Here is a 24276-nt window from a genome sequence, read left to right on the forward strand (position 1 = left end):
ATTCCCATAAACACACTCTAAACCTTATGGAAAGCCTTCCCAGAAGAGTTGAAGCTGTTATATCTGGAAAGGGTGGACCAACGTCATATTAAACCCCATGGATAAGAATGGAATGTCACTTAAGTCATTAGGGGGGTCAAGGCAAGTGACCCAATACTTTTGGCAATATAGTGTATATACATGACATAAAAAATATGAAAACCTGTGATATCCAAGTTAAGATTCTTCATTACAATCTGTTATATAAATATAAACTTTAGATCATTAGATCATCATGGCTAATAATGCTAGACCAACGGTCCAAACAAAGTAGCAAACAACCAGGCAAGTTAGTCAAATGCTTGTTAAGGACATTTGGGGAAAATACTGCTCTCAACTAGGCTAGAAATCTAGACGCCCCTAGCGGCAGCAAATGTAATTTGGCAGGCGGGGCAGTCTAGGCACGATCCATTGAGCCAGGGAGCTGAGAACCCCCAGCACCAGCGGGCCAATCACAGGGCTTAACATAATGGTGACTGACATGCGACCAGAAGTTGCGACGGTAACCCATCCTGTTATTTGAAAACAAGAAGATGATTCGTATAGCGTTATCTTATTGCATGGAGAGTGAAGGTTACGCATCCTGCTACTTGAAAACAAGAAGATGATTCGTTTAGTGTTATCCTATTGCGGGGAGGGAATTTGAAAGACAACTGTTTATCCCACCCCTCCGATTGAGCCCTGTCTACGGTGAGTGTCCAGACCCTACATCTTGTTGTGGGTCTGGCTCGTCAGGCTAGCTCTCAACTGGATGTTACAGCAGAGATGTGCTGCCTGTCACATATTGTGAATGTTGGGGTCGCCAATGTTTTGTGACATCAAAATAGGGTCACCTGCCGAAAAAGATTTGGAACATAGATATTATAAAGCTTTATAATATCTATGGTTGGGAATCCCTGTTCTACCAGCTGCGCAGTGGCACATTTCAGCCGTTTTCCATCAGTGGGCAGCGCATCAGATGTATATTTGACTGATGTCACTTCTGGGACTCTTTTGAAAACAGTTCAATGACCAATCGGCCCTGTACTCATTGTATGCTTCATATAGACACGAGAAGTTAACCTCATTTGCCCCCCGCAGGCCTATCGCATCACTTTACCAACATTATAACCTCTGGCACAAGGCCAGCGGTTATCACCCTCTCAAGGATCAAAGATCAAGGACATAATCATTGTCTTTGAGGGGCAATTTGTTTTTCAGATAGAAGTCTGTCGGTCTGTCAGTAGTCTGAGATTTTGCGGCACACCATATGCTCTGTTACTTATTCTTGTTTTTGAGGTCGAATGACCTATCAGATGACAAGGGTGAATGTTACAACAGACTCAATTAAATGAGAATAAAACATAAAAGTGTTATCAACATTACAACAACTACAGTTTACAATAAATGAACATACATTGGTTTACTTTCCTGCACACAGAATCTACCTGAAGTTCAAACGTAAGCTTGTGGTCAGTACTACTGCACATGCTCAACAGCCTGATTGTTTACAAGATCGGGGATGGTGGATTTTCTTCTCAAATCTATCAACATTTATTTTGCAACATTAATGTTATATAGATAAAGAGTCATGGCCAGGGTCTTTGCTACTAAGTCGGTGAGACGGGAAATGTAATGTGATACCAAAATGAATTAAAAAAAAAAAAACATTTTAACGTTACAATTTTGTTGGTTGCATGGGGTCAGGTGAGGCTTGAAAGGGGGGGATGACAGAAAAAGTTTGAGAACCACTGTAGGCCTACAAAGCAGACAATCACTGAGTCATCAGTTAATTTAGTATGCTTTAATATGCTGCCCCACATGCTACAACACTCATTTGTGTTCACAAAAAAAGATGTGAGAGGATCCACCACCGGGCTAGGCTGGCTGGGTGAACCCTGCCTGAACTTCCGGGGAATTTGAATTTTGCCCCGCAGCTCAGGCTGGAAACCAGCAGATCTATCTCCTCTGTTTACTGCCAGATCCTTTGGCTCCAATCAGGCCATACTCTAGTCCTGGCACGCTATTGGCCGGTGACGTGAAGATAACGAAACTTAAGCAGCGCGAAGTGCAGTAGCCTAGAAACAAAGCGCAGCCTCCCCAGACTAATGTTCAATCTTAAAAGATTGAGCTTAGTATGGTGAAAACCAGACTACCACAGGGCAATACTGTGGAGGAAAACACACCTGAAAAGATGCTCAAAAAATGTTTCACTGTCTAAACATTTCATAAGGATATTTATATTACTTGGAGTTTCCAACTAGCCTAGAAATCTAGACGCCCCTAGCGGCAGCAAATGTAATTTGGCTGGCGGGGCAGTCTAGCTACGTTCCATTGAGCTAGGAGCTGAGAAACCGAGGGGCAATCACAGCGTGTGTAGAGTCGGTGGGCGGGCTTAACATAATGGTGACTGACATGCGACCAGAAGTTGCGACGTTAACGCCAGATAATGTCAAATAGGGGGAGAACGACCACTCGCTAAATACTTCCGCATGGTACTGCAGCTAGAAGGTGGTCGCGAGCAAGTGGAGAATGAATGGAGGTGAATGAAGTCCACTTTTCTCTGGATATCATTTTTTTGTGTAGAAATCGGATGTATGCGAAAGGGGGGTCAAAGAAAATACACACGGCTGAGTATTAGATTTTTTAAGTCCCTTAATTGTTCTATAGCCTGGGTGTTCCCATCCTGCCTTGCGCAGTGATTTTATTCACGCTGCTAAGGCAGTCTGGAATCTAACACCCACATTTTCGCCTGATGTTGGCAACCAATCACATAACAGGGGAGAAAGCAAGACCATGATGAGCTATGCACAGACGCGTTTGATAGACATCCGTGGCGCCCAATGAACGGATCTGGGCATTTTTTTTCAAATACGAGAAAATGAACGTCTGGTTGCCAGACCACGTCTCATTTGAGAAGTGGTAGGCGCTAGCCAGGCTATAATTGTTCTAAAAAGCCTTTCAAACGTGTAAATGACGTCATTCATTACAGGGCTGTACGCTTAGCTTTTTCACTAGGAGCACAGGTGCTCATAAATGAAAAAATGTAGGAGCACTATGAAATTTCCTTGAAAATACAGATCATTCACAATCTAATCCTAGAATCCTAGTCTCTGCTCAAACTCTCCACACACACAGACCTTGTTTCTATTTCACATTTTGAATTCAAAATTTGTATACATTTTGTTAACAATTTATAGCATTTTAGGATCTGCATAATTACTTATAGGTCCGTGTATGCTTCGTTCATTTGATATTCAATTGAGAATCAAAAATCAAAAAATACAAAAATGACTTGTTATTTCATTATGTGTTTATGAATGTGATACGAAGAAGCAATTAACGCTTTGTTTTTCAGACTTTCGATTTTTGTGGTCAGATCAAAAGTAGAACATTTGAAGAAATGACTAGGGACAAAATTGATTTTGATATTTATTTTTTTCCGATTGCTGTGACCCCGGAAATTATTTATTGACTTCCAATTGCCAGTCCGAATATAACTTTACCATATAGGCCATACACAATTTAACCTAAAGACTATGGTTAGCCTAGGCCAAAGCCATCGATATCTCAAAGTTGCGACACTACCATTGACTCCCGTGTACAAACAATGGCGGCACATCCGGGAACTATTCCATTGAGAATGAATGAATATCTAATAAGACTTTTCTACATGACTTATAGTCGTGTGCATAATAATGCATTTTCATTGAGTATATATGTATGTGGAAATGCAGTTTATAGTAGGCTAGTTTTCATCGAGTATTTACCGTAAATATTAATGCGATCACTGCTGTCAATCCCGTAGTAAACCAGGGACAGAGGGAACTACTGTGTCTACCCACTAACCACGTGACCGCTCTAATCTGGCTTTAACATGGAAGTCAACGGTTGTCGCAACTTTGAGATATCGATGGCTTTGGCCTAGGCTATAGGCTATTTAAACGTCCCCTCAGCTGACAATCTAGGTTTTTCTAATTTGAATTGTTTGCTCTGCTTGTGAATGAAGTTGTGGTCCACTTTTTGCTAAAATAGCCCATAGCCTATATTTCACATGTCTTTCGTCCGAGTGGTTGTAGTGTAGTGATGGCACAGAAAACTCCTGCAGCTGTTGTGAGCAACGCGAGCTTGCGCAAAGAAACCAGTAGTTGGGGAAAAGCATACAAACATAACACCGGGGCAATGCTACAGCGGACTTAAACTGCCACCTCGTGGCGATAAGTTGTAATACAATTCAATGTGCGTGAATTAAGTGGCCACTTCTAGGGAATTCCAATGTGCAAAAGAACCGCACTCACTAGTTCGTTATCTTTTTATTCTTTATTGTAGCACCATGCCTAAAAAACAAACGCGTTTCGGCGTCAAGCCGTCAGTGTGTCAACCCACTGTAGCCTACTTCCATGCAATAACATGGCCTGATAGCCTAGGCTAGCCTACTACACACTAATCATAGGCTAGCCTACTTCTATAATCATGGAGCAACGATTTGGGCGAATGCAATGTTCAAGAAAACAGGCACGAGAAGGGAGATGATTTCGCGCAGATTCTGGTTTGCCAGACAATATTTTCTGTCGCTAAAATTGCCAAAAGTCGCTGAAGCTAGCAACAAATAAGTCACTAAATTGGCAACACTGAGCACTGAAAGACCAAGAAAGTGACTTTGAATTGACTTCCAGGTCACAGCAATCGGAAAAAAATAAATATCAAAATCAGTTAGCCTTGAGTCCGTTTTTTAAATGTTCTACTTTTGATCTGACCACGAAATCAAAAGTCTGACAAACAAAGCGTTATTTTCTTCTTCGTATCACATTCATAAACAAATAATGAAATAACAAGTCATTTTTTTTATTTTTTTATTTTTGGTTCTTAATTGAATATCAAATGAACGAAGCATACCCTTATAGCTTTAAATATTCAGTAATTTGAATACTTCATATCGAGTTAGAATTGTCTTTAATGATATGTGACCCTGTAAAGCGGAACCAGTCGTTTCGGTAAAATTTACTAAATTAAGTTCCCATAGACCCCCATTGTTTGATCACTTGCTCGTGATCGCCCCTAGTGGAACTGCAACAGAAACTGCAGGTATAATGGAGTTAATATAGCGAGTGGACCGGCTCTCCATAAATGGGCTCTGGTAACCAGGGGGTCAGGATTTGACTGATTAGCTTCGCCGATTAGCAAGGCACTTCCTCGTCGCCATTTTCCAGAAATACATCATATCCGGTGCCGTTTTCCTCATGCTGATTGGCTGTTCCACTCTCAGCTCATGCACGAGCTTAGTGTGGGCACGAGCTCTCCTTCTGTACCTTACGTCAATCAGTAACCTGGCACTTAATTGGCTAAGTAAAACGGAACCGGAAACAAGCCCCTTGAAACGCCATGTTGAAGCCTGAAAAAATCTTGGCAATTTTCACTCGCCTAGCATACCCATTGAAATGAATGGGGGCGGGACTTGTTCACTTTCTCCAGTTCTTATAATACCTCCATGCTGGTAACGCATCCTGCTATTTGAAAACAAGAAGATGATTCGTTTAGCGTTATCCTATTGCGTAGAGAGGGAGGGTACGCATCCTGTTACTTGAAAACAAGACGATGATTCTTTAGCGTTATCCTATTACAGAGAGGGGAATTTGAAAGACAACTGTTTATCCCACCCCTCTGATTGAGCCCTGCCTACGGTGAGTTCCGACCCTACATCTTGATGTGGGTGTGGGTCTGGCTTGTCAGGCTAGTTTCCAACTGCAGTGAGTGTCAAAATAGTCCATTTGTATTCTTAACAACTGAACATGCGAGAAATCATAAAATGAAACCTATATACTGTATGTAGCACAGACTACCCACTGTAGAAGCAGAGAAAGGAAAAATCATCAACACACTCTGCTTTAATATGCACTCAAAGATGAGGATTGAATAGAACAAAAACATGACACAGAGGACGGAATGATGGCCCAGATGGATTCAGTGAAAATGCAAAGTAAGAGACTCAGCCCGGAATTCAGCACACATCCAATCTTGGATCATAAAACCCAATTCACATCAAAGATTCCCGACGAGACTGAGTTGCAGCGGTGTGAATGAGAAGTTGCACGTAGTTGCAAGCCGTTGCAGAGCATTGAACATGTTAAGTTGCAGTTGCAAGGTTTTAGAACGTTGTGGCTCGTCTCGTCCCGTCGGTAATCTTTGGTCTGAACCCTACTGGGTCAAGATAATTGTTTCACTATGCCTCCAGTAACTCACCAACAAGGAGGGGAATGCACCAGACACACCAGGACTCCAGCTACAGCTGGCCCAAAAAGAGAAGCCAGGCCCATGCGAAGCGGTTTCACACAAATATGACTACTGTGGCAGCAGACACAAACAGTAGCAGGCAGCAGATGCAAACAGTGGTTACACAGAACTTCCCTCTCTCTGTATCCTGCTGTAGTATATGACTTGTGTGTAACAAATATTTATATAGCTTTAGTTTCAGTTTCAGGTTAGGACCCAGGTACACTTTAACAGACTGAATTCAAAGTAACACTGAGGCTGTGTGTATAGGGACAAAGTAGACTCTAGGGGAAATTTACGTCTTGGAGTTTAGGAGTTGGTAGTTGTCAGAGGGATGTTAAAAAAACGCTCAGCATAATGGCCAGCACCTCTTATCTCCTACTGTAGAGTGTTTTAGTTGAAGGTTTGGTCAACTGCGATGCAATATTGTTATTTTTCTCTCCCTCCAAGTCTTTGTGCAAAGCAAATTTGTAAGACCACAAACTTGAAATGTAACAATATGGTCCAAATGTGATGTACTGTGACTAGGTGTCCCTCCGGTGACCTGTGACCTGTGACATTTCATCATCCAGCATCCAATGGAAACTTCTGACAGGTGTGTGTCAAATTTCACATTTTAGACATTGGAAGCAACACTCTCTTATTTCCTGATGGTAGCCCTGTAACATACAGACTTATCACATGCAGATGAAATAAGGTAAATATGTATTTTCCCATGAATCATGTGGTTAGATTTTAAATCATACTTTACATACACTCTTTTTTCAACAAGTAAAAAATGGTTATACATTGCCACTATTGCTAAGGGTCCATATAGTTCAGTGATAGGACACACTGATTGTGACCCCAACATTGGTGGTATATTAGGTAGCTTGGCAGATGTCGCTGGTTCCCTACTGCCTGATTTAATTCATTCATGAGAGTGAGGACCTTGTACGGCTTACACTTTGGAAGCTTCCTGTAACAGCTTGATGTGCCCGCATCTAGCAGTAGCATAAAGAGTTTCAACTTGGGGGGATGCAAGAAATAAAAGCTTCATAGAGGGCACAGGTTTTTTCTTCCCATGATTTTTTCCCTTATAATTCTGGGGGCTAAATGTCATTTTCAGTTTCAGATGGAGAAAAAACATACTGTTTTAATATCAGAAAACATCTGATTCTAGGCATCCATCATACACAAATTCTGTTTTTATTTTTCCGTAGAATTTCAGCCTGGTATCACTTTATGACGAGTCTACTCTATTGTAATGGGTGCACTTTACAAATATTTTTATATAAAAGCTTAGCCTATACAAATCACATTGATGAAGAGTTCCTACATTACTTGCTAGCTTTCCAGTGATAATAAACTACATTGGCAGTATGTGCAAGTGACAGCTATGAGAAATGGGCTATTTACAACAACAGATAATATATAGATCACCTCTCCAGGAGGAGCTATACAGTCAAAAATACCTGAAACTACAGAGCACCTTTAAAATCATGAGAACAGGAAAGCAGGTTAAGATATATTTTCAATAAAAAATATTATTTTAAAAAAAGATTAATATTAAAAAATAAGTTTTCACGTGATTTAAAGGACTTGGGAGCAAAATTACGTCGGGGGAGTTTTGATAGACCGTTTGGTTAGACACCTCAAAATAAATCACTATCACTGAGTCTCGTCAGTGGTTTGAAAATAGCAATTTATTTTGATGTGTCTACATGCCTGCTACAGGCTAACCATTTTGTTTATGGTCAACCCTCCTGAATTAACTAAATCAGCAACAGCAGGGGAGGGGATAGATTTCTACTAAAAAACCTTTCAATTGCAATTCTTTCAATGATGTTCATAGATGCGTGACTCTGCTTCTCATAAGACTGGTCATAGCTGGATCCCTTGTGTTGCCAGGATTGGATAGCGTTCATTCCTGCCATCCACATTTTTTTTTCAGTTTTGGGAGTCCAGTTGTGTTGGATGCTTCTGGATATTTAGTGGAAACCCTTCCAATCCTTACGTCAAGTTTTTAGCCAACACTGATATTATGAGATGAGGTTGCCTGAAGAGAAATTAAGCAGACGGTCACATAAATGAAAGTTATTGAGATCCTCTGAAACAGAACCTATAGAGTCTGCCCACATATAAAAATTCTGTAAAGATGAAATACTGTGGCAGTAATGGGTAATGTAAAAGAAATTTCATGTGGCAAACACATCAAGCCCACATACCTAGTAACTCACACTATACATTTCAATCACTTGTGTGTTCACTCACAGGTACAGACAAACTGCAATTCACACTGTAAGACAACCGATCAAACATTCTGATGTCGTGAAACTGCTCAAACAGCATGACAAATAACCAATCTAACAGGAAGTCATGGTACCTAATGCCAATACCATTAATATATTTATTACTGCTATTCCTATTTATCTCTCATTTATTTTGCGCAGTCAGTGGAGTACCAGTTTCACATTTCATTATAAGTTGTACATTGTTTATAACAATGCATGTGACAAATAAAAATCTATTTCACTTCATCAACTTCAATATTTTTGAGTTTTGTATGTGTATGAGTATTTTTTGTATGTGTCTATTACCGCACGTGACAATCAAAGTTATTTGTAACTGTAGAAACTATTTACACTAAAGTGTTGTTTTGCGCAAAATTCAGTACAGTACAAATCAGTACAAATTTCAGCTCAAATTCAGTAATTTAAATGCAAATACAAAATATTCAAATTCAGTTTAGTGGCACAAGAATCATAGTTTTAAATAGTCATACAATTGCATACAGTGGGGAGCACATATTATTTGATACCATGCTAAAACAGGAATATAAAATCATCATTTGACAATTGATCTTAATGCCTTAATTAAAAAAATGAGTACAAATCAAACCACCAAGGACACCAATTTTCTTTGTGATTGAAGAATGTATCGTAAATAAATAAATGTTTTCCTTAATTTCCTGCCATTTTACGTTGACGAACATTATACTTATATTTACTACCTGAGATGCCAATTAACCTAATTCACTGTGTAAGGGATAATGGCCGCCGATGTGTCCCAATATACAGACTAAATGGACCAGGCGGAGGCAAAGAACTTCACAACGTACAACGGAGTGGAGTTTCCACCACCAAGTCTGTTAATTCTGTATATTGGGACACCTCGGCGGCATGCCAATCAGAAAATAGTATTGTGTCCGGGGAAAAGAGCTTTTAATTGTGTTCACTTTTCATGTAAATACAAAGCATCCCAACTTCTTTGGATTTGGGGTTGCATCATTTAAAAACTGCTGTTAGGAGATCCAATGGTGACCGCAGTAATACTTAGACATTCAAGAACAAAACCATAAGACAACACAGATAACTGCTTACCTATGGTCTCTGCGCTATCAGTCTCTTACTCCATCTGGTCTTCTTTAGCTCATTAGATCCCTTTAGGTGGCACAGGAAATCAAAGATAATTATTTTTAGACATTAAAAGACAAGGCTTTCTATTCAAACAGCGAGTTATGTTAAGTGGTGCTACAATTTCCTCATTATCTTACATTACTGAGTGTACTTGCATTTGACACTAAAGAGAGGACATTTACCTTCGGTTTCTTTTCCTTTCCTGAAAAAAAAAAATGCATGTTCATTAAACACATCAAATCATTAGGCTACTTTTCGTCTTTTGGTTAACTCTGAAAAACAATGTGCCAGTATACCGTAAATCCTCAAATTGTGGCCTGGGTCTTTTATCTTCTTAGGCCACAGGCCTATATTCGGGACAGGCTTGTATTTGAAGCAGGCCTTTATTTCTTATAGGCTTCTGCTGTAGAACTTTATTCTTAGAAATAAATGGAATGGAAACCTTATTGCGTAGCCAGGTAGCCTAAATTGTGTTCTTTTTTAATGATACATGATTCACTTTTCATTAAATGTGTAGGCTGGAATGCCTCCCGGCAACAATTGTGTTTAAATGTAAGCCTAGTAGGCTACTGCTTCAGCCTCCAGCAAGCTCAGAGGGGTGCGGCAAGCGACTGGTAGCTTGAGTGACGTGTTGGAGACTCATGGTGTATGACAATAACTTTTCCAACAATCAAAAATATTAAGAAGCGCTCCTCTATTTCATTGAGTTAAATCGAAACAATGTCTTCTAGTGCTCGTGGACTGATGGTAGGCAATTATTACCCCGGCTTGTATTTGGAAGCCGGCCTTTATTTGTCTGAATCAACCATGCCCTCGGCTATTATCCAAGGCCCAGCTATAAATAGAATCCCTGCCATAACTTCAGGATTTACGGTATGACAGTTTAAACTACATAAAATGGCCTTGGGGTTAACAAAAACCAGTTAGTCAAGTTGAGTATAACAAACATGGATTGTTGAAATCATTTGCAATGACATATGATGCAAAACTCTAAAACATTTCTGAGATTCGTGAAACAAAAACTTCCCTCCTTTCTTTACAGGCCGTGCAGGTTCCTCTAGAAGCCTGTAAACTCTGAATGCATTGCTTTTTTTCATATGCTCGTTCTTCACTTCTTCAATGTGAAGAACAGAATTCATTGCACAACGGAAGTTGGCCTTCCATGTCTTTGGATCAGGCTGGTCAACTCCTGGACGGTATTTCCCTACAACAAAACAGGAAACATGACCTCTTGTGTGAAACAGTATCAATTAAAAAAAAAATAAACTGAAAAACACAACATTGACGCATTAACATATTAATGTTGAAATAAAATGTGTGTGGGCACTGATGACACAAAATTGTGTTGAAATGCCAACGGTTCCAAGTCAGGCATGACATTTTTGCACTTTGACATAATTATCAATATGAACATGCTAAATACCGAGCACGGTAATATCAAAGTTGAAGAGAGTGTCGAAATGGACACAAAAATAAGAAATTCAACAAATAGGCAGTAATGATTTGTCGTTTCATCCCTGTTTACATCCAGTGCTGAATGTCTCAATGTCAAAACTGGGACATTTTCCTGTCAGAGGTCCTCAGTTGACTCTATGCAGTAACATTAGTGAATCCTTCAACCTTTCTTCAGAAGGGCTAGCATGCACTTTAGACTCAGAATAGTCTACACCCCTATTTTGTGTGATACTGTAATACTGTAATTTAAAGCAACACTAAAGCACTTTTCCTCTGTTACACGCACACTATTTGTTTATCCACCAAATAACGATGTCCACAGACAAGGTAGAGCATGATTTGATGAAAGTATGATATACTGCGACATTGCAGCAAGTCAAATTTGTAGTTTCTAATTTCATCGAGTTATAGCCAATAGAGGGCCGCGAAGTGAATGCAGAAGTGCCGTTCACCCTGTTACGAGTTGATGAACCGCTGAAATGATTTTTGGAAACATTATATTAAGGTACAAAGAACTCTTTAGTGTTGCTTTAAAGGTCATTCCACCTCAATTCAACAAATGCCTTCTGCTTGACCATCTCAGATTTGCTTCAAAATTTTACCACCTAAAGAGTAACCATTTCAACTAACTTAGAGAGACATAGGCCTAACCATTTGACAAACATTTTGTTTATAAATTGTGTAAAGGGGCACCCAATGTGGAGGTTTGAAAAAAATTTTTCTTCTGATTTCACAAGACTTAAACACAGTCAGTATTAACACATACGACTTACGAATTTCCATGTGGAATCTATAGGTAGCAATCATTATTCACAGAAATTGTAAAGTCTTTAGCTTGAACACTTTTTGAGATAATGACATCTGAACTTTGCTGCAGATTTAGATGAGGGCGCAAATGTGCCAAAAATCAGCAGGGGGGTACCATGTTCAAAAATGTTTGTCTCTGGATGTATTAGGTATACCAACTAAGCTAATATTTTGGCTGAGTTAGTTGGTTATTCTTTAGATGGTAAAAGTTTGAAGCAAATCTGAGATGGTCAAGCAGAAAGTTTCTCTAAAATCCGTTGAATTGAGATGGAATGACCCTTAAGCAAGCATCATTTGCTTTATTACCTGTGTTGATTGCCCAGTTCTTGAACAAAGGTGCATCTTTATCAAGATCCCATTCATTACTCGATGCATGAGTCCAAGGAATCTGGAATATCTTCTGATCCTAATGGAAGAAAGTTTAGTTTCTGTAACGTTGCCATGGTAAGCAACATGCAGTTACACATCTTAAACAGATCATAGAACCCTCGGCATAGTTAAATATTGAATAATGGTATAGATCCTGGCCATTACATTACAATTAGATTAACTAGCTGAACAACACAGGTGACCACTTCTGCATAATTTCATGGAGTGCTGAAATGTAGCCTAGGGTCTACACTATTTTTGACTGTTTCAGACTATTTAGCTACAGCAGAAATATTTTCATCCATAGATAAAAAAATAAATAAATAATAAGTCTCACTTCTGAATTTCTTTTCAAAGTGCACTAAATTGAAGCATGTAAAATATTCAAACATGTCCCCCCGGTCCCCCTGGCTTGATCACAACTCTTAGCAGCCCCACTATTGGAAAAAAATCTTGGGGAAACACTGGAGGCCAATTATATTATGAAACTGCACAGCCCTATCATGTAGGGTTACTAACCTTGCTAATCCACACAAGGCCTTTTATCAAACCACTGTTAATCTGTTCTTCCAGCCAAGGGCGCATTCGCATTCTATGCATCGGCATGATGGCTTGATACTAATCAGGAAGAGAAAGCTAAACAGCTAAATGAGAACAGCTAAAACTGTGTGATCTCATTGTGTATTCTTTAGAATGGTGCACTTCATTCTCTTTTTTATGTTTAGTTTCTGATCTAGCATGTCATTAGCCACCATACCTTTCACTGCAATGGATTCAACATGTACCTGATGGCTGTGAAAACTTCACTGCTACACCCCAGCTGTAGACAATCTCACATTTCTAAAACATGGGGAATAGAGCAGCTCAAATCAATATCTTCACTTGTGGAATTAAAGGCCTACCAAGGACAAATGTTTGGACAAAATCTTCACACAAAATCACACAGTGAATAGCCCACATTCAGGACACATTGGCAAACATGTTTTTTATCTCTCTCTCAGAACAGAAAACTCAAGGTTATTGGATTTTTTTTGCAAATCTGAATGCACCTCTGGAAACAAACAATATTGGCAAAAGTTTTGGGTCACTTGCCTTGACCTCCCTAATGACATAGTGACATCCCATTCTTAATCCATAGGGCTTAATATGACGTTGGTCCACCCTTTACAGCTATAACGGCTTCACATTTTCTGGGAAGGCTTTCGATAAGGTTTAGGAGTGTGTTTATGGGAATTTTTGTCCATTCTTCCAGGACCGCATTTGTGAGGTCACACACTGATGTTAGACGAGGAAACTGGCTCTCAGTCTCTGCTCTAATTCATCCCAAAGGTGTTGTATCGGGTTGAGGCCAGTCAAGTTCATCCACACCAAACGCTTTGTGCACTGCTGAACAGTCATGTTGGAACAGGAAGTGGTCATCTAAACTGTTCCAAATAAGTTGTGAGCATGGAATGTCCAACATATCTTGGTTAATGCTGTAGTATTCAGAGTTCCTTGCACTGGTACTAAGGGGCCAAGCCCACCTCGGGGATAGCCCCTTTCATGTTCCAACACGACTGTGCACCAGTGCACATAGGTCCATAAAGACATGGATGACAGAGTTTTGTGTGGATGAACTTGACTGGCCTGCACAGAGTCCTGACCTCAACCCAACAGAAAATCTTTGGGATGAATTAGAGCGTAAACTGAGACAGTCTCCTAGTCCAACATCAGTGCGTAACCAGACCTCACGAATGCGCTTCTGGAGGAATGGTCGAAAATTCCCATGGACACACTCCTAAACTCCACACTCCTAAACTCTGCAAAGAGCTGGACCAACGTCATATTAAATCCTATGGATTAAAAATGGGATGCCACTTAAGTTCATATGCGAGTGAAGGCAGGTGACCCAATACTTCTGGCAATATAGACGGGCAACGGCGTTTTCGCATACGCACTGATGTATGGAGATGAGGCGGCTACTCACACTTGGCGAACAAAGCGCTTCAGTTGCGCGCTTTGGTATCGCCGTTCCTTTTCTTGGCTGTTTTAAATCAAACGAGATGACATAGCTCTTGGCGTTAGACCTTACGCTATAGCGAGAGCAATGACGACGTTGCCTCCATTAGATTACATTACATTACATTTGGATAGGATATGCTTCTTAACCAAAGCGACTTGATAGCCTACTATTCTCTCTAACGATAAAGATAGAAAAGTCTGCGACACCACTATTTCCTGTCAATAGACCTACTTAACTATCAATTGGAGAATGCATAATAGGCATAACTTAAACTCATTTGCTACCTCACTGTTTTTTTGTTTTACCATAAACTGTATAGTTGAAGTCCAGACCTCCAGATCACAACTATGGATGCCTCTCAACATGCCTCCTCGATCCTCGAGGGGCGTTCCCACTGATCTATAACTAACACTGGATAGACTATCCCATTGTTTCCCCCCCATCATTCTTTATGTAGATCAGTGAGGATCGAGGCATCGAGGAGCGAGGGAGGACGTACAAACGCTGCATGAAATGCACCCAAGGAAACTTTTGCTCTACTTCTTCATTTTCCCATGACAGTGGGCAACCAGCTTTTTGTTGCATTATCGCCATCACCGGACTGGAGTGTAAATCATGATGTCAAATACACATCCTTAAATTCCTAGTTATCTTCAGAAAATAAAACGAGAATGGAAACAAATTTCACCTGATCCTCTAATATACAATATAAATGTAATGACATCTGGCTTTCGTTAAGTTGTAAAATCAACCTTTGCCTAGCTAGATGGTATTTAGGACAATGCACAATTACAGTAGCATGTTCTATATGGTCTAACCCTCTCATGCTCATTTTAGTAGGCTATAGTAGAAGTAGGCCTATACTCTTTTGATCCCGTGAGGGAAATTGGGTCTCTGCATTTATCCCAATCCGTGACTTTGTGAACACACACAGTGAGGCAGTGATGTGAAGCACACTTACCCGGAGCAGTGCTCAACAGCGGCGCTCAGGGAGCAGTGAGGGGTCAGGTGCTTTGCTCAAAGACATTTCAGCCGTGGATGTGGGAGAGCAGTGCTCAACCACCCCCCACCCCCAGAGTTACACTTTAAGTTCAGGTAAATTAAGCTGCAAAAATCCCTGCATAGCTCCCCTTTAACACCAAGAATTGAGCAGTTTTAGATTACACATTGGGAGTCCTATTTTATAAAACATGTGCTGGTTCCCTCCACCAAAACATGTTTGTTGCAGATTTTACTTTTATTTCATTTTTACAAAGCCATATCATAGTGATGTGAAGTGTTCCATGTTTCAGAGGCATTTCACCCACTGAAGCAGTGCATAATTAAAAAAAAAACAAAAAAAACTTTGCTTTATTTTTTGTGCAAATCAATATCAGAGAAACATAAAACAAATAATATATGAATAGTCCTTCTGAAAAGTGCAATGATCAAAGGATCGCTTGAATGCTCAACGGGAGTGTAAGAATGGTCATGAAAATTGCACTTCCATTTAAAAATAGCAATGTTATTGATCATCTCAGGTACAGTCTTGGCATCCCTTGGACTTTAACAAAACCTCCATTTACATCTGTGGACTCCCTCACTGAAATGATGCAAGGAGTGTTTTAGTTAACAGTCTGGAGATTGTCAACTGTTAACGCCACATTACCACCAACTGATTTGTTAAAAAATCTCACTATCATCACAGATATTCCCTTTTGATTGCCTTCTCTGGCAAAAGTGTCACTTTTATGTACTTACATTTCACTGCACTGGACCAGAGAACAGGACAATGAGGTAGGACATTATCTAAAATCAATTTCAAGCTTAAAAATCATGAAAATATAAGCAAAATATGTGCCCATATGAACTAATTCAGTATTTTGATTCATAATTCAGAGACATCTCTGGTGCAGACATAATGTCACAACAGATCCTGTTTATGAAACAGCTGTCGTGATTGGTCTGTCTTGGAGGTCACTGTGGCATTCAAAATAGGCATGGCGGTGAACGTCACTGTGCAAGGCCCATTCATACATGGAGCAGCCTCCAATTCCAGCACAGTAATGTTGTTTGGTGCAGATGTGCTGAGGATGTTAGCTGGAACGAACAATGTTATCTGAGGTCCTCGATCTGGCCAGTACCGACCAAGATTGAAGCCATTGACCCAGACTTGGCCCTGTTTCATGTAACACATAAAACAATTAATAGTAATTACAAAAGACAAGCAATTCTGAGCAGTGCTACAATATCATAATGTGAAAATTCCTAACCTTATAACATAGTAAAAAGGCATCTCACCTTTTTCCACCCAGGAAACTGGATGTAGGAGTCCTGAGGCAGATCTGGAATTCCATTGGGGATAATGAAGCTGCCCATGTAAAAGGCTGGAGGGGAAAGACCTGCAGAAGACCATGAAGGAGGTGAGGGGCTCTGCTCTCTAATGCCCCCCTCCCACAGGCGGCCATCATTGATGGCCTCGTCAATTCTCAGACTGAACACTTCCCAGTTGCGGAGATCCTGTGGGCCCAGTGTGAGGTTGGAGACCAGCCCCTGCGTAAAAAAGAAAGAAAAAATAAAATAACATTTGAAAAAGACAAATAAAATTGTCTAAAAAAGTGGCGCAGAGAATCTGCAAAAAATGATGCAAATGGCCACTGAGGGTCAGCGCAGTCAGTAAGTATACTTGTCTTTATACTTATACTTTACACTAGAGGGAGTGGGGTTGGTAAAGATACACCCGTAGGTACAGTATGAGGCCAGGCTGTGCAATCAACTGTGGCACCTCCTGATAACCATGATGTCAAATGGTGCAGACTAGCCAGAAATGTTTATCGTTCATTCAATACTGTGTGAATTTACAGACATCAAATTTCTATTGTTTCTTTTTTTGTAGATTTCTGTGTTTTCATCAACTGGCAAAAATATAGTTCTTAGTCTTGGCGTTTCCTGTTGCATATCACCCGAGAGCCAAGTTCAGAGAGAGAGATAGAGGCTTTATGTGCTTGTGTAGACAATAATTTGTACAGTCTATGTCACATACTACCATTGAACATTCACCCTACTCCATTTACTCCAATACATTTTCTCACTCAATAATGGTCAAATCTAACGTTATGAAATTGCTGTTCTCTCATTTTGAAATAATGCAACACTGATGTCAGAGTGAAAGCTAGAGGTGAAGAGTCCAAGTGTGGATGTACTGGGATATGCCTCTCGTCCAATCAGAAATGAATAAATAGTTTGACTGGACCTAATGTAGCTGTTGTATACATAAAAAACAAAAAGAGCTCTTTTCCAAAACGCTATAAATCCATTTTTGAAAATATTAAAAAGTCATGTTATTTAATTGTGTATTTCACTTAATTTCAATAAAAATGCAGATGTTTTGTTTTGATTTAGTAAAGATAAATCAACTGAACATAATCCAATACAATTTCACTGGAATTTCTTGAAAAATAAAATTTAGAAAAATGATTTGTGAAAATGTATTAAAATGGTGGATATAGCGTTTTGGAAAATAACTCTTTGGGGAATGTTAGTGATTTGCATCTGCGATGGTGATGAATGCCTTTGAAAAATGTACAACCTTGAAGTCATTGATTTCCTTTCCATAGTTTATGCGACCCATGTTCTCAACTAATACATCCAACTGGTCTCCAGCTTTTCCAGTAATGTTTGTAGTTATGACTTTGTTCCTTTCCAGGATTCCACTGGCAACCTGAAAAAGTTATAATGGTCAACCAAATGGAAGTGCAGCAATTCATTCAATATCGTGTATTGAATTGACAACTAAAACACACACATAGAAAATAAACTCACCCCATTGACAGATACATAGGCACGGTCATGTACTCCATTCATTGGTGAGGACAGAGGGGTAGGTTTGGAACAATCAATGGGTAGAGTGGTTCTGTAGAGAACATACCCAAATTTCTTTGGGAGAAAATATGGATAAAGTAAACAACATACTGGAAGTGCAAACAGATCAGTGCAACATAGTTTACAATGCATAAACCACACTGAAGAATAATACCTGGTTTAATTGAATAAATGTGAGAGGATATGTTGCTTTCACAGGGCCATTGAAAGACAATGTGTCGACTGCCTTGGAGACTGTAGTAAGCTGCAGAATTGAAAATTAAGAGAGCAAGTGTTTGTGTCATTTCAGAAATACTGACCATGTGCAAACAAAAGGTTATTATTATTTTTTTAATTATGGTTATGGAAGTTTATGGTTAATATGCCTTAATGATACTTACAAGATTCATTTTCACAGGCCCATATGCGTACTTAGGTGTTGAAGGCGGTGCAGGGCCCTCTGGAATTTTCCTGTACTGTCTCGGAAAAAAATATTCAATAGGTCAAATTTTATCAATCCCCTAGGCAATCTGAGTTATATTGTGCTGCTGTCTAAAGTGCTTAGATTCTAATTAGCCCATTTCCTGACACTGTATAGAATACCTTAATAATGCCAGCAGGTAAAGCGTAAAGCATCCTCCTGTCCTTCTCCTCAAGTGTGCTTGTAGAGGAGTGGCTTTCTACAACTCTATTTACATCTGTTACCACAAAGGTATTTTGAAAATAATTTATGTTGCATTTTTTATCTGCCTGTTTGTTGACAGCCAGCAAGGGGCAATAGCTATGACATTTCAGTGAAAGCTGGTTTATATGGTGGCATCATCATCATCTTGTGAAATGGGCTGATTAGGAATCGCTAACTTCAATACTTTATAGAACATTGTTAAGCGACATCTTCGTCATCTTCGCTATATTCTGTACCATTCTGATGACATCCTGAATGGCAAAATACTTGTCTGTAAGGTCTCCAGCTTCTGTCAGGGGTGCATCATAATCATAACTTGTAGGCTGTGGAGCATATTTTGTATTGGCTCCTAAAATGACAGAAAAGCAGCAATTTTATCAACTGATTTCTCCACTCCTTTGCATGTTGTGTGTTGTATTTAGTGTATGTTGTGATCACTCACCATTCCAGTAACCAAAATTGGTCCCTCCAATAAACATATACCTGTAAAAAGATGATTCTTTCAGACATGGATTTCAGCATTCAACTTAGACCAGGGGTGTCCAAACTACGGCCCGCGACGCACTTTAGTGCGGCCCGCGGAGCATGTATTAGTTTATTATAGATATGGCCCGCCACACTTATCATTGGCTGTTCGCTATTTCTTTCCAGCAACGACGTTGTGGTTAACATTACTGCAAACTCCTTTACACTCTTCTTAGAGAACGTTTACAATGTCAATATCAAAACAGCATGTTACATAGAGATGATACTCTTTGAAATCTCTATTGCAGCAAATCTAATTTGCGTTGTTACATACTCATAAGTCATAACGTTACTCATAACGTTGGCTAATTGGGAACGCGTTTTAGCGCGCACGAAAGGTAAAGAGCGCGCCAGCTGGCTTGTCATTGTTGATAACTGTTATCTCCTTCTTATAAGAAACGTTTAAGAAAAACGTGAAGACAGCAGTAGTTTCACTACTGAGCAACGGTGATAGGCACAGCAGCCACTGAGTGGAGCCGGCAAGAGTCTTAAAGTGACAGTGCACCATTTATAAATGACTTAAACAGCCTCATATTAACCGTATTTCTTAAAGAATTTATTTTCTACAACAAAATAACTTTGTCATTATTATCATTGAAATAGTTATATATGTTATGTTATGTATACTGCATATATATACCCAATGTGGCCCTTGAGCCAAAAAGTTTGGACACCCCTGACTTAGACAAACATCCATTTTGCAAAATTGGTGTATAGAAAAATCAAACTTCACACACACACACACACACACACACACACACACACACACACACACACACACAAGAATCACAGGTGAGGTGATAATATCTGAACTGATTCTTACATGTTCACATTGGCTCCAATGCTTAACATCTCATTCAGAGACTTGACAATGGCAGCAGTAGAAACTACAGAATGATTCTCTCCCCAGTGATCCAACCAGCCAATGTAGAACTCAGAGTTCACCTGTATCCACCACAAAAAAGGAAAGCTTTGATAAATAGAAGTCTACTTTTATTTTGTCCCATATTCTTCTCCTACGGCCATCTTTAATCTGTACAGGGTGTACAAAGCCTGTCACAGTGCAATTGGCTGTTCACTGCATCTCTCCAGTTTAGTGATAATGGTGTTAGTAAGGGATCATGGCATATCTCCTGCCTGATTTAGATCATCTTTAGATCGTCTTTGGAAAGCGGAAAGAAAATGTGCTTCCCATGGAAACTCTTTTCAAGCATGCTGACTGCCATATTTGAGACATTTATGCCACTAATCCACCATGGAGTATGTCCCTCTGCTAAGATCAATTGGCATCAACAACACCCTTTCCTGTAATTTTATCATGTATTGCGCGTATATTGCATGATTTTACACTTTACAGTTTACGATTGCTTCAACAAGAGAGACAAGCTGACATCTTACCAAAGGCCCATGTGGTTCAGCATATCTCTGAGCAGAGAAAGCAGCCGTAACATTGGAGCCTGTGGAGAGTTAACCTTAAAGTTAATCATTTGCACATAGTAATGCACATGCACATGAGTAATCATCGTTCAATAGACTATATAGTAAGAGGAACACCAGTGCAGACCAACATCAATGAGTTAAACAGTCGCCTTTTTGATCCACCATACTCTCTTAGTGTTAAAGATTTTTTATTTTATTATGATAATCCTGATAATTTTTACAAGCAAGTTTTACAATAAGTTTTTTTTTTCATAAACAGAATTTGGCAAAAGGGACAGCCTTCCTTCCAGGTGTTTGAATTAGAAATTGACCTGTTCCCTTAAATCACTGCATTTGATTCAAAATAACCCCAAAAAAGACCGACTTTTGTGTCCTCACAGTCTGGAAACCCTGAATTTTTTCCTCTTGTGTTTTTTCTTTTCTTTTTTGTGTGTTTGTTTTGCTTTGTACTTGTTGTATTGTATTGTGTTTTTGCTGTATATTGTATGCAACGTTGTATTGTCATACAGCGAATGTTATTCTGTGTATGTGTCTTTAAGCATCAATAAAAAAAAAAGGAACACCAGTGCAGCATGTGACCACTTACAGAATAACAAGCTCAAAAAGGAGAATGACTCATCATTCCATCCATAAATGAAAAGTGCAGAACATAACAAAAATGCCCTCAAAAGAATGTGCTAATTCAATAAAATATAAAATATAAAATAAACAATCAAAACTCTACCTATTTCTGCTTATTGTGCCCTACTTTTCTTTTACATGTATGTGTCACTTAATATTCATTACTATACAAACCAAGACCAACTGTTAATGTGCTGAGGGAGTAGGTAGAAATGGGGTACCCACCAGCCCAGCACCACGGTATACAAAATCAGATATTGTAACCAGTAAAAGTTTCCAGTAGGAAGTAGGAACTAAACCAACTTTTTTTCAAATCTACACACGTATGGCTACTGAAAATTGCAAGGTCATCAATCAAATAGTATTCTAAAAAAACATCTGTGTTTTCGAACGACAGGGCTGGAAATTGGAACTACGATAATGCAGTGCAAATCCATCTGAACAGAAAGTGAAGTATACCTATTCACAGTGGTTCCACCTAACAGCAGTAACACCACTGTTTCCCATGTGATACTGTATCTTACGCAACATTGTTGAATTGTGTCTGTTTTTTTATGTGAGTAGTATGTGACAGTCATGTGTTCTCACCTGGCCCAAAATCAACAGTGGCATAGAGACCTTGCAGAGCACCACATTTCAGGTAGGACACACCTGCCCCATCAGTGGTGAAAAGCACAACTTCATTCCCAAGGTGGGAACGGAACAGTGAAGTCAGGTGACGGAGGTAATTGTAGTCACAGGCAAAATAACTCCCATACTCGTTCTCAACCTGAGAGTGGAAGAAAAGAGAAAAGAAAGAAAATTGGAGAGAGAGAGAAATTGCAGATGCATCCAAATTCTTTCAACAGAAGCGTGACTATATCTTCTTTGAGCGTTTACATTTTAACTTTAGTATAAATAAACATGATTACAGTGTTCACAAATGTTTACAAACAACTCTGTTCTGAATGTTCTCAGAAAACTGTTAGCAAATGAGTGTGAATTTCAACAGACCTGGGGTTTAATCACATGAGCAACATCAGCTGATTCATTTTTTAATGAAAGTAGTAGAAGTAGTAATGAAATTCTCTTCATGACATTAAACAAAAGTACCACCACCGCAAAGTAACAACAATTTGTACAGCAGAAGCAATGGGTTAGGTTGCACAACATAAGCTAAAGTTTACTCACTTGAACAGTTATGATTGGCCCACCATTCTGATACAAGAAAGGTGTTATCAATGGAAGAAGTTTTCCCATCCACTTGTCAACAGCAGCAATGTAGTCTATTACAGAACATGTACGTTATTCCTGATGGGAAAAAAATGCCTAAAAGCAGTTGAAGGTACCAAAAGCTGAAAGTAATTCCTAAGCCACTCACCTGGATCGGAAGAACGGAGGACAATGTCCTTATTTTTGAGTAACCAAGCTGGAAGACCACCCTACAAAGCACAAAAACCTTGCTGTGACTTTTTATTTAGAACATCTTTTGGCTCATTTCTTGTTCCTTATTTGTCAAAAGACGGTTTGTAAAGCGGTGTGTACATAAATAATCATCATAATGTGCTTTCTGATGCTATAGCTGCTAGTGACATAGTGCATTTAGTAGCCTACACCCATGACACTCAATCTTAGAATGTCAACCCATTCCTTACCATATCCCACTCGCCACAAATATAGGGACCTGGGCGAAGGATGACTAATAGCCCAATATCCTGGGCCAGCTGAAGGAAGTGTGTGACATCACGGTCTCCACTGAAATCATAGAGTCCTGGATCCAGCTCATGAAAGTTCCACGGAATATACCTGAGGACAACCAAACGAGTACAAGATGAATACTCTAGGTCTGTGCTTTTCCAATGGGATGTAACATTGTCATGTGTGATCAGTGTTTTCTGAGTTTATGCAAATTAAGCAACAGCAAGCAATCAATAAGAGCAGACAGGCAAAATAAAAATGCAATACAATCTATGGACAATATAAGATCATTAGCCCTGATCAGCAGGGGAGGGCATGTTTTACTTAAAGCGATTCAGAAGACTGAGGTGGGTGCAGGCCTCGATCTCACAAAACAAGTTCAACACTGCACCGTGATACTAACGTTTGGATAGCATTCAGTCCTGCCATGTACATCTTGAGTAGCCTGTCTTTCCAGTAAACTCTAGGAATCCGGTTGTAATGGATGCTTCCTGATATGTAGCGAAAAGCCTCCCCATCCTTATGGAAGCAGTCATGTTTGTAGTCAATGCTGAACGTAGGCCTACGAGGTGAGGCTGCCTGAAGATAAATTAAGCATTAAGTTGCAAGTTAATGAGATAGCTCATGTAATAGCGCCCTGGATGAGTTCATTAGAAATGCTGTAATAAGGAAAACATGAGGCCTATCATGTGATAGCAATCTGACAACAACTTAGTTCCCTTAAGCATAACAGTAGGCCTATTAATACTCTGGAATAACTTAATTTGTAAACAAATGTCAGCTCAATAAAATTAATTTAATTCCACCCTATTTTCTTCAATCATAAATACAGGAAATAGGCTACAAAAATGCGCGGATCGTTCTGTTCAAAAGCTACATCAACTTAGAAGCTGACGCGTGCCATTTTTGAGACAAAAGCCTGATGCTTTATGTTGTATTCTGTAATAAACACTTACTGTTATTTGCCAAATATAAACAAAGCAAATCAGAAAGGCATCCCTCTTTCCTAATGCCATGTTGTGCCGCTTCGCGAATTGGGCTGGCTGACTGACTGACTTAAAACCTACTTAAAACCACTGGAACGGAGGAGTCTGTTTAAGGCGGTGCGTGCGTGCGGAAGTGAAATATCATGTGACTGAAGCTGAAGATGTATTTTGGTAGTGGCAAAC

At 39.5% G+C, this 24276-nt stretch overlaps 2 protein-coding genes across 2 annotated transcripts; both read right to left on the reverse strand.

The window, feature by feature from the left end:
* Positions 1 to 7457: 7457 nt before the first annotated feature.
* irf2a (interferon regulatory factor 2a) lies at positions 7458 to 12923 on the reverse strand. Its single transcript, XM_062517913.1, has 6 exons — positions 12837 to 12923; positions 12255 to 12354; positions 10713 to 10890; positions 9869 to 9887; positions 9651 to 9710; positions 7458 to 8326 (listed from the first exon to the last, which is right to left on the reverse strand). Exons 1-5 carry the CDS (start codon positions 12921 to 12923, stop codon positions 9651 to 9653), a joined length of 444 nt encoding a protein of 147 aa, XP_062373897.1. The 3' UTR covers positions 7458 to 8326.
* A 2724-nt stretch (positions 12924 to 15647) lies between these two features.
* glb1 (galactosidase, beta 1) lies at positions 15648 to 24207 on the reverse strand. The gene is made up of 16 exons (XM_062517923.1): positions 24064 to 24207; positions 23511 to 23686; positions 23065 to 23215; positions 22791 to 22851; positions 22601 to 22695; positions 22019 to 22199; positions 20768 to 20826; positions 20193 to 20314; positions 19287 to 19327; positions 19081 to 19193; positions 18561 to 18635; positions 18335 to 18424; positions 18121 to 18234; positions 17888 to 18019; positions 16600 to 16851; positions 15648 to 16477 (listed from the first exon to the last, which is right to left on the reverse strand). The coding sequence occupies exons 1-16, from the start codon at positions 24121 to 24123 to the stop codon at positions 16223 to 16225; spliced, it is 1977 nt and encodes a 658-aa protein (XP_062373907.1). The 5' UTR covers positions 24124 to 24207; the 3' UTR covers positions 15648 to 16222.
* Positions 24208 to 24276: the final 69 nt, after the last annotated feature.

The sequence above is a fragment of the Sardina pilchardus genome, chromosome 2, assembly GCF_963854185.1.
Source record: "Sardina pilchardus chromosome 2, fSarPil1.1, whole genome shotgun sequence".
In the NCBI taxonomy this organism is placed as follows: Eukaryota; Metazoa; Chordata; class Actinopteri; order Clupeiformes; family Clupeidae; genus Sardina; species Sardina pilchardus.

Coding starts and splice junctions, on each gene's coding strand:
- irf2a (XM_062517913.1), bottom strand. CDS start 12,923: ATGCCGATGCATAGAATGCGAATGCGCCCTTGGCTGGAAGAACAGATT. Junction 12,355..12,836: donor GCCTTGTGTGGATTAGCAAG/GTTAGTAACCCT, acceptor TTCTTCCATTAG/GATCAGAAGATATTCCAGAT. Junction 10,891..12,254: donor GAACTGGGCAATCAACACAG/GTAATAAAGCAA, acceptor GTTTTGTTGTAG/GGAAATACCGTCCAGGAGTT.
- glb1 (XM_062517923.1), bottom strand. CDS start 24,123: ATGGCATTAGGAAAGAGGGATGCCTTTCTGATTTGCTTTGTTTATATT. Junction 22,852..23,064: donor TTTGTGGCGAGTGGGATATG/GTAAGGAATGGG, acceptor TGTGCTTTGTAG/GGTGGTCTTCCAGCTTGGTT. Junction 20,827..22,018: donor CACTGTTGATTTTGGGCCAG/GTGAGAACACAT, acceptor AACTCTCCACAG/GCTCCAATGTTACGGCTGCT.